Source organism: Grammomys surdaster, unplaced genomic scaffold (assembly GCF_004785775.1).
Source record: "Grammomys surdaster isolate TR1022 unplaced genomic scaffold, NIH_TR_1.0 372, whole genome shotgun sequence".
In the NCBI taxonomy this organism is placed as follows: Eukaryota; Metazoa; Chordata; class Mammalia; order Rodentia; family Muridae; genus Grammomys; species Grammomys surdaster.
In genome coordinates, this window is record NW_021604791.1 from 8,429,085 (window position 1) to 8,444,899 (window position 15,815).

A 15,815-nucleotide genomic window follows, 5' to 3' on the forward strand; every position below is an offset into this window, starting at 1 on the left:
AAGGCAAAATTTAAGTCTGACAATTTTGTTACAAGGTCTTGCTATTTTTTAATATGATAACATGGACTTTTTTACTTCAAAAACCTCAAACCCAGTAACTACTTGCTGGTACTGTTCAGCCTAACTCATGCAATCAATTTCAGTTTGCTCAGTGAGACAGACAGGGAAAATCTGAGACTAAGAAATGTTTGGGGTTTAAAACTTTCTTAAAAAATTGATTTTAATGGCTCTAAGTTAGTTATAAATCATCAGCAAAGAGTACTTTCGATAGAACGTTCTGATTGAGAAACAAGTGTGTATTTAACAAGAAGGCAAGGAAAACAAAATCCTCACCTCTCAGTTTGCTTTCTGGAGCAGCACTTTGAAAACTACACGGACACTAAGTGAGCCCGATTTTCCTTTGCTTTTACATAATTTGACTATTAGTTTTTAGACTATCTCCACTCAGAGCGCAGTAGTGGAATAACTCACATTTACTAGCGAGTTCTGCCTGCTGAGATGTGCGCCGTTCTAATCTTCACAATGAAGTCTAGAGAGACAGGAAGCTAGCAACACTGATGTGAAATCCTAAGGGGTCTACTACTACTGTTGGGGAAATATTCTTAAATACAGGAGGCTAAGAAAACTAAGTACAAGACATGAGAAAATAAGGTCACTGTCTTAAGCGACAGCTTGGTCATTCCATAAGGAAGTGGAGAATCACCAGGGTAGCACAAAGAAAACAGCTTTTCATTTTACTAAGGTATAGAAACAGTTGTTCTTTCCCCTTTCTAATAAATAAAAATTCATTATTAATAATTTCTAAAACTATTTTTATTTTTTTCCCTGTTTTGATATTAGGCTATAGTTCCATAAAAGTAATTAATACAGATTGAACTTATGCATGGACAGGTACTCTATCTATTAGAAAATACAAGCAAAGACATATTTATAAGGTTCTGCTGCAAGGCTGTCAATGATCAACACCTCAGAGTACCACACTGCTTTACCTTTCTATTGTCGGTATTAGAGATGGAGGAGGAGCGCCTGGTGGAGGGGGGAAACCTGAAACATTCAACCAAAGGAACAATATGAACAGGATGCATATGTAATACTGAGAGTGAACAGTTGCTGAGTATCACTAATATTTCTGAGGACACAAACGTGCTTCTCTACGTCATAACGAACAGGAAAAAATAAAGCTGAAACTTATAAACAGTATTTTAGAGCAATAACGTTGTTAATTAACAGTCTGGTCTAACACAGAGAGCACAAACTGTCAGGACACTCGGTCTTATTTTCAGCACCACACACAGCCCATTTTGTGTGTCTAAGAAAGTTAGTCTCAGTGCCTTACCTTTTCCATATAAAATGTACAGTAGCAGTGTTGCCATCAGATTATGTTTTGAAGAAACACAAATAAAATAGCATTTACCTCATTTAAAAATATTCTGAGTTTCAGATTTATAGAAATTTCTTTTACACATGCAATTTGTAAATAAAATCTAGCCAATAAATATATGTGTTCATAGCAAGAACATCTGCCATGAAATGTTCTTTAAATAACACAACCCAGCGGACTACTTTTCAAAGCAAGGCACATAATGGAATTTCTGCATTTGTCTGGAAGCAAATAATCTGTACCTTTGTCTTGTGCGACAGCACTCTCAACCGCTACATGAAACCCACAGACCAACACGGCTAAGGGCCTCACTCAGCAGGCCATATCCTCTAGGCTCTCAGAGTATGACACAGCACCACCAGCCAAGCAAGACTGCACAGCTCCACAACTCAAGAGACCTATTTTTTCCAGGTTTTAACAACTCCACTATTAGGAAATACATCAAATTCAGCAGTTTCAATCGTTTGCCTCAGGTTCACATCCTGATGAAGACAAGTCCATTACTGTACCCCAACTGTCTTCTACTATTGGCGATTTTCCTGACGACTGAATGCCTCCTTCTCAGTTTTCTCTGGGGACACGAACCCAGTTCTCTCATTCTTCTCAAAGCTTCATTAAATCCATCTTTAGCCCTGTTTCAAACTATTTTAAGTTGACTCTGCTTGCCGCTCTGTCCAGGCTTAGCCTCTACCTCTTCTACTAACATCAAGACTAGCCCTGGTTTAGCAGTGACAGCAGTAGTCCTCAAGTCCATGTGTTAAATGACACAGGTTCACAGCCAGACTGTCTTTCAGATTACAAAGACACAACAGTCCCTTAGACTTCCTCTGCTCAGCCTTTTCTCAGCCACATTCATACACAGCCAGTGACTAGATTTCTAGCTAAGCATGGACACTAACCTTTGCAATCTAAACTTCATTTTCTGCTCATCCAGGTCATTCTGAATTGAGACCCACTCTCCTCAGCAAAATCACTAGTGACTTTCTTCACACTCCTTGGCCTTACACTAAACTCATTAAATAAACTTCCCACTGTGTGCAGTATTAGACAGTAAGAAGTAGCTGAAATGGAAAGGACATGGCTGGGCTACACAAACACTCCTACTGACTACACCATCCCAAGGCCCAATTCATCACCGTTCTAAGAACACGTGCTTGGCTAGTTATGAAGCCATACAATTGCTGTGTGGTCTAGAGCGTATTTTCTCACGACAATGAATTATGGCAGTGGGTAAACAATCAGAGAGCACGATACAGTCAAGATAAGTTATGCTTCTTTTCTTTGGATCCCTTTTACATACAATAAAAGTCACTGCTCTCAACGGCTTTCCAAACAGCGATTTTACCTTACATCTTCCACTGTTTTCTTCTCAAATTGTTAAGTGAGAATTTCTATTTCTATAGAAATGGGTAAGACAAGTTTAAGAAAACGAAATTGTCTTAGTGCTGGAATGAAGCGAAGGCAGAGCTGAAAATAGGACCTTGAAATCCCAAGAGCTATTGTACATTCTAACCACATCAACACCGGCCCTCCTGTAACTAATAAGCTTGAAATTTCATGTTCATTAACAATGATGGAGAAAACATGAAAAAAGTTTTACCTGGAGGTGGTACAGTTATTGGAATACCTAAAAAACAAGTGATGAAATTTAATATAGTAACTGGATTTCATAACCTGTTATGTTTTTATGCCATCACCAAAACAAACTTTGAAATAAAACCCCTGACTCCGGGTCCTGGCTTAGCACTCAAGAGACGAGCTCTGTTTTCTTGTAAACCAACAATTCAAGTACAGCATCCAACTTCCCTGATGGAAACCAGTCTAACAACTTCATAACACGGTTGTCCCACTAGCTGGAATCACAAATGACGTTAAAAGGCACATCACTTAAAAGAAGCACACTTGTGATACACAAAATCAAACTCCGGAACATTGAAAAGCTCACTAAATTTGATCACAAGAATCTCGTTTTGTTAGCCTAACATTTTACTGGAAATCCTGCAGGGAAGGAAAGACTCAGACTGTCATCCACTTCTGAAAGGGCTACTCAAGTGTGAAAGCTGTCTTACTGATGTTACCAGGAGCCAATAGTCAATACTTTAATTTGTGGAAGTAGAAAGGGTATAGGAAACTTACATGGACAGACAGACACATACACACACACATACAAACAAACACACACTAATGTAAGCATAGATGACTGTCTTTTAGAGGTGCTAGCAAAATAAAATTTGAGTCTCTCTCCACAATGTGTAAATATTATAACCTTTAAAAAATAAACCATACATGATCATTCTAAATTTGTACTGGCCAAATGTCCCTGTTAAGTACTAAGCATTTAAAATTAAATCCAAAATTTAAGAAACACATGAAAGCCAATGTATAACAGGCAAACTGGAATTACTTTTAGTTTAAAAAAAATGATCTCAAATAACAAGAAAAATATTGAAACAATTTTTTCATTTAAAGTTTTATATTATAAATAAATTCCATTGTTCAAATAGTTTATTAAATCCTATCTTTAAAACAGCCTCAAAATTAGCTCAAAGGAGGGACAATCAAATTCACTGACTAGCTGCATGCAAATCAACAGAAACACTTTCAAATGTTCTCTTGACCAGAGAATGCTGCTGCTGCTTATTTAAACTGCTCTGGCAGACATGTTTTATTGGAGTGAGGCTTTAATGAGACAGCACATGGCCGTACACCATAGACTTAAGAACCTGATCAAACACCGTGAATTATTGCTGGTTATGGAACCAGCAGAGTGAAAAGGTATGGAAGGCAGCCATGGCAATCACAGCCTACCAAGCTAACACACAGCAAACATCTACCCCAAGGTTTTATCTTGATGCTTCTCATGTCATTCAAGTCTAAGGATTGATCTAACAGAAAAACCAAGAATCCCAAATGCAATGTTAAATGAGGGAAGATAGAAGGGAAGGAGAAGAATGTGAACATATTTATTCTTTACAACAGTACAAATAACTCTACCGAACCTTACTATCCAAGTCTGTTTTCACATTTAATACATGAATGTATTTGTGCTGTTTTTAATGTATAGACCAGTGCTAGACCAGTTCCCTCTCTGTGCTACTTTCACTTAAATAACGTTACCTAAACATGTTATAAGTAGCAAGCACTACTTTACCTAAACCTACTAAAATGAGAATTTGTGCAAAAAGAAAAAAAAAGAGACACAATTACTAGTCAAGGGTCTTCAAAACGTAGTCCTCAAAAGTATTTAACATTGTCAAATTAATGTTCCTCCAAAAGCAGTTAAAATTACCATGTTGGTTTGTTTTATGTCGAAATGACACAAGCAGCTATCATTTGAGAAGAGAGCCTCTATTGAGACTGTGCCTCCCTGTGACTGGCAAGTCTGTCCTACATTGTCTTAAACAATGATGGCTGTGGGAAGGCCCAGCTCATGGTGGGAGTGGGGTGGGGCACAGCCCTGAAGAGGGTCCTGAGCTGTGTCAGAAAGAAGGCTGAGCAAACGAGGGAGGCGGGACAAACCAGTGAAGTGCTCTGCTTCAGCTCTTGCCTTGAGTTCCTGCCCTGACTTCCTTTGGTGACAAAATATGATGTGGAAGTGTAAACCAAACACTTTCCTCCTCGTGTTGCTTTTGGTCATAGTGCTTTATCATAGCATTAGAAACTGTAACTAAACAATTATAATCTGCCTTTAATTTTAATCTTACTACAGTAATATCCTAGAACAAATTTAAAAAGAAAATCAACTGGAACTAAGATCAGAGTTAAAAAACAAACAAACCATGTTATATCCAGTTGTCTTTCCAACTCTGCCTCTACAATAGAAAGCTTGCATGCTAGAAAGGGCTTTTCCAAGGAAGACGTTTATGTAAGACTTTACTTCAGTGTAAACAACTGTCTGTGGAAAAGGACTAGAAAGCTGATGAAACATACAGCCAATTCCTTGACAACCCAGAAACATTTCCAAGCAGTAATTAAGGAAGTTTAATAAACAATACAATGGAAATGCACATTGTAACTTAAAGATCTCTAGTATTTAACTTTTTAAAAAACAAAAACAAAATAATATAAGTGACAGAAAGTTCCCTCCAAAAATCCTTTTTTTCTTCCCTGGACGACTCCAATAGACTTAAGCATACAAATCAAGTACTTTGCTTCTGTTATATATGTGTGTATATATACATATTTGCATGTGTCTATCTTATTCTGCTTTGAAACAATGTAGACCTGGCTGGCCTGAAACTCTCTATGGAAACAGACTAGCCTCGAGCTCGAAGATACCTACCTGTATTTAACATCCAAGTGCTGAGACTAAAAGCCAGTGACACTCTAGCCTTAATTTAATTATCTGAAAAAAAATGATTACTTGCCTGGAAAACCTTCTGTAACCATAGTATATTAAAAACCTCAGCAAAGGGATTATCATTTACACTCAAGCACTTCTTGATCAGAATCACCTACAGTTTGTGACTGCTAGGACACTCTAGAATTTTTCATTCAAAATGTCCAAGGCAAAAAACAAACAAAACAAAAACAAAACAAAACTGCATTCCCAAAACCTACTCAGATGAGGTTGTTATGCAGGGACCAAACACTGGATTATGACCCACACTTCTAATCTTAACTTTTGAGAGACTCAGGTATACAGCTGAAAACTAAAGTCAACTTCAAACTGTTATGAAACAAAGGCATTGACACATGACAGTAACGTATAATGACAATTTATACCACTGCCAGACACTCAGCAGAAATGGGGAGGGAAGTTACGGGATAAAGACAGACAAGACACATAAATTATGTCCTGATTCTTCCTAAAGGTAAAAGGGGGTCAGGGAGGGACCTAAAATTCCACCTAGGGAACTGAGGCAAACGGAAAGGAGTATTCCTGCTAAATAGCATTAAAAACAACAACAAAAATGACCTATACCAGATATTCCCACAAAATACTCTGAAGACACAAATTTAAAAAAAGAAAAAAGCTTGAACAACAATTATCTGTAAGTAATTTTCACTAGTAACTTCTAGAAACATGCTAGGCAGCATGGTCCCACAGTTCCTTCCTCATGGTACAAATAAATTCACACACTTCTGGCATTTGGATTCTCTTCTAAGAGAAAGGGACATCATTACACAGTCAACACAAAACCAGCAAAAAATCCCGACAATGCCATAGCCATGACTGGGCTACAAAGGCAGAGATGTCTAGTTTGCTGGCACTCTTTCCACTGCTACCTCAAACGTGAGGAACTCAAGCCCGTTTGGCCCACAACCCAACAAAGAAAGAGCTAGAGAGAGGACTCAGCAGTCAGAGTGCCTGAGGCTCTCAGCTCCCACACCTACATGGTGATTCACAACCACCTGTAATTCCCTTCCCGGGCATCTGACACTCTAGTCTGATCTCACCAGGTACCAGAGGTGGCATATATACATGTAAAACCCTCATACACATAAAATAAAAACAAAGACATCTTTAAAAAACAGAAAGCTAACTTTTAATCAAAGTAAGTGAGCTTGGAGACCAATAATTACTCAGTTAAGCTCTTAGAAATGACTTCAAAGTCTGAGAGAAAGCTTCAAGTAGAGAACTTGACTAAGCTACTGTCATATTCCTAACCAAGACAAAAACAATATGCCATTTTAAGATACTAGATTCAAGGATAATTTGTAATGTAGTAACAGAGAATATAATACACACATATCTTTTAAGTCCAAAACAGAGATAAAAACCTGGCAACATTATTATGTGAGTTCTGCTTCCTGCTTCTAATTCCAAATCCCATCACTACTATAATATAAGGCTAGAAAATCCTGACTTAAGTCTCATGCTTCTTTCTACTTTAAGGCAAAGTCAGAGTCTTGGATAAAGACAGTAAGTCAAACGTGCATAATTTTTTGAATATCATTTAACAGAAATGCTTTACAAATTAGAATACGAACATACACACATATATACTGAACATTGCAGAATGTTACGAACTATTGTTTTTTCTAACAAATAAACCAACTAAATTGCATAAGAAAGTCATGGTAAATAAAATAAATGTAATAAAATGCTATGACACCAAAAATGATTTAGTTTCCAGCATATCTTATCCAAAAAGCTGTTAAAATGTGTATTTTTAGGATCACTTAATCATCAAACTTATAAAATTTAATTCCTGAAGAAAATAAAATTCTATCTCCAACTCAAACATATTTGATAGAAATGCTACTATTTTATTTATTTACTTATTTTTGGGATTTCAAAACAGGGTTTCTCCATGTAGCCAGCCCTGGCTATCCTGGAACTCTCTCTGTAAGCAAGGCTGGCCTCAAACTCAGAGACCTGCCTGCGTCTGTCTCCTGAGTGCTGGGACAAAACCACCACCATCCCACAGATGTCAGTACTCTAGAGAAAACTTATCATTGATTTTTATCAGATCTTCTATACTCATGATGTTACTGGAAAAACAGAATAAGAGAAAGGCAGATATTAAAACCATAACCTAAATTCTACAAACTGCAGTGCCAATTGTACACTGAACGTAACAATTCAGGCTGAGGACATAGTTCACTTGGTACAGTACTTGTACAAGCTTGGATTTGCTCCCCAGAATCCCATAAACTAAGAGTAAGGTTCGATATATCTGAAATCTCAGCACACTGAAGATGGAAACAAGAGGACCAGAAGTTTAAATCCATCCTTTGCTACTAAGGCCCTATCTTAAAAAACAAAAAACCCAAACAAACAAATTGAAAAAAAAAAAAAAAAACAATTAGTTGTGGAACTCATACCTAAAATCTCAACACCTGGGGAGTCTGAGGCAGGATTGCGAGGAGTTTGAGACCAACATCGACTAAACAGGGATCCTTCCAAATGTTGTTTTAAGGGCAGGGTGAGTGGTGAGAGTGCTTGCTGTGCAAACATGATGACCTGAGATTGCAGCCATGTACGAGTGGAGCATAAAGGCTGCATCTGCAGTCGAGGCTGGGGTAGGAGGACACCCTACAGGCAGATGCCAGGGGCTTTACTGGCTAGCCAGCCTGGCAGGGTGCTCAAGCTCCAGGTTCACTCAGTAAGAGGTGAGAGACACTGCCTCAAAGAATCTCGCAGAGGGAAAGACTAAGGCAGAGGACAATACAAAGACCCCTGGCCTTAACTCTCACTTCCACAGTGTTACAAGCAAGTGTGCGTGCGCCTGCCCCCCCCCACAGACGCGGTCTGCGTATTCATATAGAAAAGGACAGGAAACCCAGCTTAAGCTTTTAGTATCTGTGAAATATATATAAAAACAAGATATAATGTGAAAGCTAATTAACATTCAAAGTGTCAATGATGAGCTTTCCCTAAAATTAATTCACCACCATCAAATTTTTCTGTTTTAGAAACAAATCAGGCTAAACACTGCTGGATGAAGTGTAAGATTACTCCTCTATAGACGACCTAGAAAAGGCAAACTCAGAGAAAGAAAGTAGAACAGAGACAGCCAACAGCTCAGGGTAGATGTGGTTACTCTTGAAAAGGTAGAAATGGGGAGATGGGAAGGTTTTAGGTACAGTGATGCTACTAAATAAGTCACAACTGGTTAGAATAATGAACTCATATGTACAACAACAATCAGTGACATACAAAATAAACTAGTCAATAATACCAATCCTTGTAATTTATAGTATTTTATTCTAATTTTCAATTATTCAAACCTGTCAGTTAAGCATAAGATAATGCAATCCCAGTAGATAGTGACGCCTTAGTTGAATGGATTAAAGGACATCTAATTCTGTTCTTACAAGCTTCTCGACCTCTGTACTTCACACTGGGGAAGGAAAAAGTCTTCTAAGATGTTGTTATGCATGTACACAATCCTGTGACTCAGCCTTCTTAGGAGGTACAGACCCACTTCAACTTGGTTAACAAAGAGAACAGACCAGAAAAGTGTCTGGCATCATGCACTTCTGCTACTTTCAAGATAATTGGTTACATTTAGAAACCTCACTAGTATCCACTTCAAGTGTCATTCTAAAACAAATGAGTTTACAGACTGGATGTACTCAAAAGGAAGCAGTCAATGTATTAGATACTGGTTAGTGGTTCCACTATTACTTGGAAGAGTATGGAATTATACTCATGTGTTCCTGCAGCAATCTCACAGAATAGAATTTTGATTCATTAGACAGTGAACAGATCTTTAATTACAGAAGCCACGAGTAATCACTATTTGTTTTCAAGTTACTACTACTGTGGTTATATTAAACACATTAGCATTCAAATAAGTCTCTTCTGTCTTTGTCTGAAGTAGCCTCCTCTACTTTTCATTCTATAATGACCCAAAGTTTTCTGACCCTTCAGTGTTCCTGAGGAGGTTCGTACATGTCTTCAGATGGCTATCTGAGGAAAAGAGAAATGATACACCTCCTGACAACTATTTGACCTTGTCTTGGAAGAGAACTGTTTCTGTTAGCTTATATTTTTAAACATTTTTTCAGATTTATTTATGTGTATGGGTGTTTCATCTAAATACCTATACCATATGCATACCCAGTGCCCCTAGAGGTCAGAAGAGGGCACCAGATACCTTGGAACTGGAGTCACGGATGGTTGTGAGCCACCACATGAGTGCTGGGAACCGAAACCAGGTCTTCTGCAAGAGCAGCCAGTATTCTCAACTGCTGAGCCATCTCTCTCTAGACATTTCAGCTCAGAATTTTAAGAGCTATTTAAGAATACTCACTCACATGATGACACGGATCTATAAACCTCCACAGAGAGATGAGCACAAATATTAACTTCCAGAGCAGAGAATAACTAAAAACATAGTTATGCTGTGATAAAAGGTGCAAGTTATATAGTCTATTTTCTTAAGAAAAAACTATTAACATCCAAAAAATATGGACATTAGTTTATCTATTTCATTTTGAGAAAATTAATTTTAAGAAAAGTTAACATTAAAATAAATGTAAAGAAAGTCTCAAAGGGTTTCCCCTTTATGTTTCAAAGTCTCTAAAGACAGTATAAAAGCAGTGTTTAAGAAATACAAAGAATCTTTCAACAGGCATATCTAAAGAGACCCTACCCCACACAGCTTCGTTTCTGAGGCGCTTGTGATGCTACAGTGCTTTAAACTAGAGTGGTGAGAGGACAGTGTGCGTGTGGATCTATCTATACAGCCAACGGCACCTGAAAATACGGCTCCAGTTTAGCTGGTATGTATCTACACATCCACAGAGTTCAGGCGGTGCAAGGCTGAGGGAGTGTACTACCTGGCAACTGAAAGTCACCTCCTGTAGAACGGAAACAAATATGGCTAGTTTACAGTTTAATCAGCTAACATGCTGAGGGAATGCCAAGTGTGCACAAGCCTAGCACTGTGGGAGACAGATGGACATGCATTACACGCCTGACAATGACACACATGGTACAAATAAGGCGTAACTCAGCCGGTCTCAACTAACAAATAATCTAGTATGAACTGATAACTCCAGACAGCAAACAGGCCATGGTTATGATTACATACTACTTAAATATGGATACAAAGCAGGGAGCTGAGCATTAAGTACATAATTAGATTAATCTACAGAAAAATAAATAGGACTATTTATTGGAACGTCACAGATAACCTAAATATTATTGCTATCTTTATGAAAATTACATAGATCGTGTGTGTTTTACATTTTATTTTGTGTATGGGATGGGGTGGTAGAGTCATGTGGAGACCAGTGGTCAGTGCTCTTCTTTCAAATGTGGATCCTGAGAATCAAATTCAGGTCCTCGGGCTTATCAGTGTTAGTAACAAGTGCCTCCACAGTGACCCATCCTTCCAGCCTAAGACTTATTATCTCATAAACAAGGGCAATATGGCAAAGAAATGAGAGAAATTCTGCCATTTGATAAAAAAATCAATTTCCATATAATGCCATTGTCTCTCAGTAATATCCTATAGTCTCCTAGTATTCTGTAACGGCGAAGTACTCTTCACTAAGTCATACTTGTTTCCTCCCTGCTTTCACTGGCCAACAAGTCTTCTATATTTAAAAACTATTAGTCTTATGAGGACACTGCTACATCATGCTAGGAGAATCAGAACAGACACAAGGAGTCAACACTGAATGAAGGAACTCAGAGGAGAAGCCTAGGAGACAAGCTCAGAAATGCAGAGCAGACTGACCGAGCAGCACTGGGATGGGAGCTGGCAACACAAAGTGCTGTACAGTAGGGTACAGAGTTCAGTCTTAGACATTTGCTCTAGAGCAGTGACTACAGTCAGTCATAACTACTTATTTCAAAAGAGTTACAAGGATGGACTTTGAGGCTAAGTGCTACCTCAGCAGTTAAGAGGCCATCCTGCTCTTCCAGAGGGTCAGTTCAGCTCCCAGCACCCACATCAGGCAGTTCACAACTGTATGTGACTCCAGCTCCAGAGGGGCCTGTCCCTCTTATCACTGTGCACATCTGAACACACACACACGCACGCACACACGCACTTAAACTTAAAATCTCCAAAGAATGGATAGATTTTAAGAAGTCTCACCACAAAATATGTTGAGTATGTGAAATGATTAAAGTATGTTAATAAGCTTAAAACCATTCCATAATATAAATACATAAATGAAAGCGCATTGTACCCCATAAACAAATACAATATTTGTTGATTAAAGGTAAAATTTTAAAAATTTTTAAACTTTCAAAAAGAAACTTCAAGAACTTTACCAGTAAAGTACCAAGTACCAGTAAAGCTGAACATATTAAAAAATTAACTATTTTTACATCTCATTTTTTTTCAGAGATTAAGGAACCACTTTGTATCTTCACTATGAATCACCTAAGTCCCTCTCATCTGATTAATTCTCAACAAGACTAAAGAGCTACAGGCTCAGTGTAACTGGACTTGGAACTGTTCTGTGGTCCATTTGTCTACAGACATTATCTGAGAGAGGAACATCTATCATGCTGCATTTCCCTCTATTCCAAGATAACAGATTTTTCTAAAGCCACACACCATTTCTATCTTATTTGAGAGTTGAAGTGATGGTAAAGGACTCCAAAGTAGTAAGGACAGAGAGCAGATGGAGTAGGCGACACTTGTAGGTCAGAAGAGCATTGGAGAAGCCATCTGGTTCTGGACTCTGCAATCACACCTGTACCTTACAGGGGACATCTCACTCCCAAACCCAGAGTAGGAGCCCTGGGTCTTCAGTAAGGAGTAATTTTACTCTGAGAAGGAACATTCGGGAGCATGTTTCCATATACTTAAGACTAGTACCTGAAGCTAATGTTCACCATTTACCATTGGCATTCTCCCTAGGAGGAATAGAATTTATGTCTCAGTCAAGCTACCGGTGCTGTAAAAAACTGGGTAGAGGCCTGAAGCCCTGAGAACTTTCTGAAAGAAGCCAAGAAAGGCCACAGGGAGATCTGTGAAGACTGCTTGTAGCCTTTTTTGTTTATTTGGTAAGAAAAAAACTAATTTGGTTTTTATTGTTAGTACTAAAAAAATGTGATGAGATTTATTCTTCTTGTTTAAAAGAAAGACACATTAAATACCCAGAACTCAGAGGTCATCTCCTAAATGGAAACCATCACACAGAAATAATGACCACCAGACTGATTCTAATTCCACAAGGTATCATTGTTTTGAACCTATTCTACTTTGAAAAGTGACTTTAAAATCTTTTTTCAATACAAGTCAACATACACTTTATAATTCAGTAAGGATTTCTCCACACAATACTAGTAAACTGAGTTTGTAGTTACTATTATATTTTGAGGTCAATATTATCATCTGTTTCTTCTATTTTAAAATATTATTTCTGCTATGGTGAAATAATAAGATACAAAAATAAAAAACAATAAGTACAAGAATAAATAATATTCAGTGCAAATCTACTGAAGATAAACTGCTACCTTTAATGCAATATAACTAATCATAGAGGTACTTCCACATGTGTATCATCACCTTTCAGCTGCAAGTTTAAGACACTCTAGGCAAACAAAGGCCTCTCTCTCCTCATGTCTTACCTGGCGGTGGGATCAGAGGTGGAGCCGTGCTGACGGTTGGAGGAGGTGGAAGAAATGGAGGAGGAGGAAGGTGAGTAGGAGGAGCCCCTGGAGGGAAAAATGGAGGTGGTTTGCTGAAATTGTTGTCTACTTCGGTGGCAGATCTATCAGAAAGGACCTGAAATTAAAGCATAATTAATTAGAAAGATAAGTACATGTTCTTATCTAATTGATCTTAAGTTCACCTTCTCTAACCTAAACAGTGAAATAAAATGGTTTTAATCCTCACACATTCAGAGGGCTTTATTTCCGTCTGATTGTGCTTGTAAGTACATTATGTGACTACATACTCACATACTTTCTGTTAAAAATGTTCATATACAAAGCCTAGGACAAAGAACCAGACTACCAAAAGATTTTAAGTAAGAACTAATCAAAACATTTCAAGTAAGAAACAAACACAACATAGCAAGTCATCTTGGACACAGCTCAAGGCCAGGAGTTAGGTAGAGCAGTGATCAGTAGATCTGGCTCTAAGAAGCTCACATGCCTACAGGCCAGACATTTGAGGACCTAAGTTCACCACCCAGTAAAGTGTTGAGCATGTGATAACAGGTGGAAAGCAAGCAGTTATGAAATGTAAATAACTTTTCACATGAGCCTCTGCTACGAGCAAAAGTTCCCCCTGGCAAGAGTACAGTGTTGTTGTGTGACTAGGTAAGAACAAACACCACAGGACAGCTCAAGCTTACTAAAGCAATGCAGGCATGCTACTGCCATAAATTGGGACTTCTACTGGTCATGTAACAGATTCCAATGAGCAATAGGATTCTTGACTTCTTACTAAAACATATTATTTTAATATATAATTCTTGTAACTAAGATTTTTCTACATTTGAGTACATAATTTTTTGAGTGTTCTACTTATAACCTATGAACACTGGAATTGATTTTAAAAAGTTATGACATTGTAATGGTAGGAAAAAATTTTTACCAAAAAAAAATTACCTTTAAAGATAATTTATTCTAAGATAAAGATAATTTTATGCTAAGAAGCATAAAAATGCTAAAAAGCACATTTTGTATACTTTATTGACAATCAACACCTAGGTGGTAGAACTCTAGGTGATTTTCTTCTTACTTTACAATGAGCTAAACAGTATCTTTATAACAAGCAAAGAAACACTTCACTAACAGAAATTAAGAGATTATGGAAAGTTTGCCTAATTAATAGACATAAGGCCAATGGTTTTGTATTTGAAATCCATTTGTAGCCTATAACACACAGCACACAGCCTAGCTGGGAGGGGTGTACACACACACACACACACACACACACACACACACTGTATCAATTAAACCGCAATGCAAAACACTTGGATTTTAGATACAAAACCTGTATATTGCTGTTCTCATTTGCACGACGTCTTCCTTCGACTCGGCTAATGGTTATTGTTTGACCAATGACATCAATTGCTCCAGGTAATCTCCTGAAACACAACAAGTTGAATCAATTCTGTTTCCTTTAATTAGATGATTGAAAAATAATAAAACCATCAAGAAATAAACATTTTGTGATATATTTTTAAAATAAAAATGTACTGAAAGAATTTGTTGTAGAGCCTCACTACATTGTAATCTTACTTTTTGAAAAAAAGTATTTTATTAAAGTGGTTTGTAAACAATTTTATCTTTATGGAATAGAATTAAATAGTAAATGCTAGACAAACTGAAATAAAATTTGTTAGTCACTACCATTTCAACAAAATAATTCTAGTCCTCACTTAAAGTTCTCCAAAAAAAAGCTTGAAAAGAAATAACAGTTATTTTCACATTCAAATACACCACATACACCGTGCTCTTTAGTGATGTATTCCAGGCTTTGAAACATCAAAAGGAAAAAGGAAGCCAAGTTGTCTTCTCTAGTGACTCTCCTGATAAACACAGATAAACCTGCCTTACCTGCAGTTTGGTATTTATAATCCCTCTCAAAGTTTGAGAGGACAAGGATAAATGCTCTACCATAAACCACTCTACAGACTTAGCAGGAACACTCAGTAGGTTACATTTGTTTGTTTTATTTTGTTATTTTTTTAATAAGCAGTATTATGTAGTTATGGAACAACTTTTAGAAGCGTATATATGCCCCAACTGACAAGAAAGAGGAACCACTTACAGAGACAGGCTATGAAAAGTAGATACAAGAATTGCCTCACCTTACAGACCTAACAATTCAAACTTTAAAAATGCCACAGAAGTAAAACAATGGGAATATAACAGATCTTTCCAGCCACCAAGTCAAGCTCTGAAACGATGAATAGATGAATAACAATGCCTGGTATTTTTTTAGATGCTTATGGTGCTATACCTAAGTGACTCCCCCCAATTTTTCAAAGAAATCCATTAAAGCTTAAATAAAAAACAAAACAAGCAAGTGTGTATGTTTGTATACAGTAAGATCCAAGC

The 15,815-nt window shown here is 37.4% G+C and overlaps 1 protein-coding gene across 6 annotated transcripts in view; it reads right to left on the reverse strand.

The window, feature by feature from the left end:
• The window catches only part of Fip1l1 (factor interacting with PAPOLA and CPSF1), a 58,425-nt gene that overhangs the window by 9,194 nt on the left and 33,416 nt on the right, over positions 1-15,815 (reverse strand). For 3 of the 6 annotated variants that reach the window (XM_028780818.1, XM_028780816.1, XM_028780821.1), the window contains 4 exons: positions 14,746-14,839; positions 13,371-13,527; positions 2,982-3,008; positions 990-1,044 (listed from right to left, as the gene is read on the reverse strand). In XM_028780818.1, coding sequence (XP_028636651.1) covers positions 990-1,044; positions 2,982-3,008; positions 13,371-13,527; positions 14,746-14,839 — 333 coding nt within the window. The remainder of the gene's footprint in view (positions 1-989; positions 1,045-2,981; positions 3,009-13,370; positions 13,528-14,745; positions 14,840-15,815) is intronic. The other 3 variants (XM_028780819.1, XM_028780820.1, XM_028780817.1) reach the window with 1 other exon arrangement.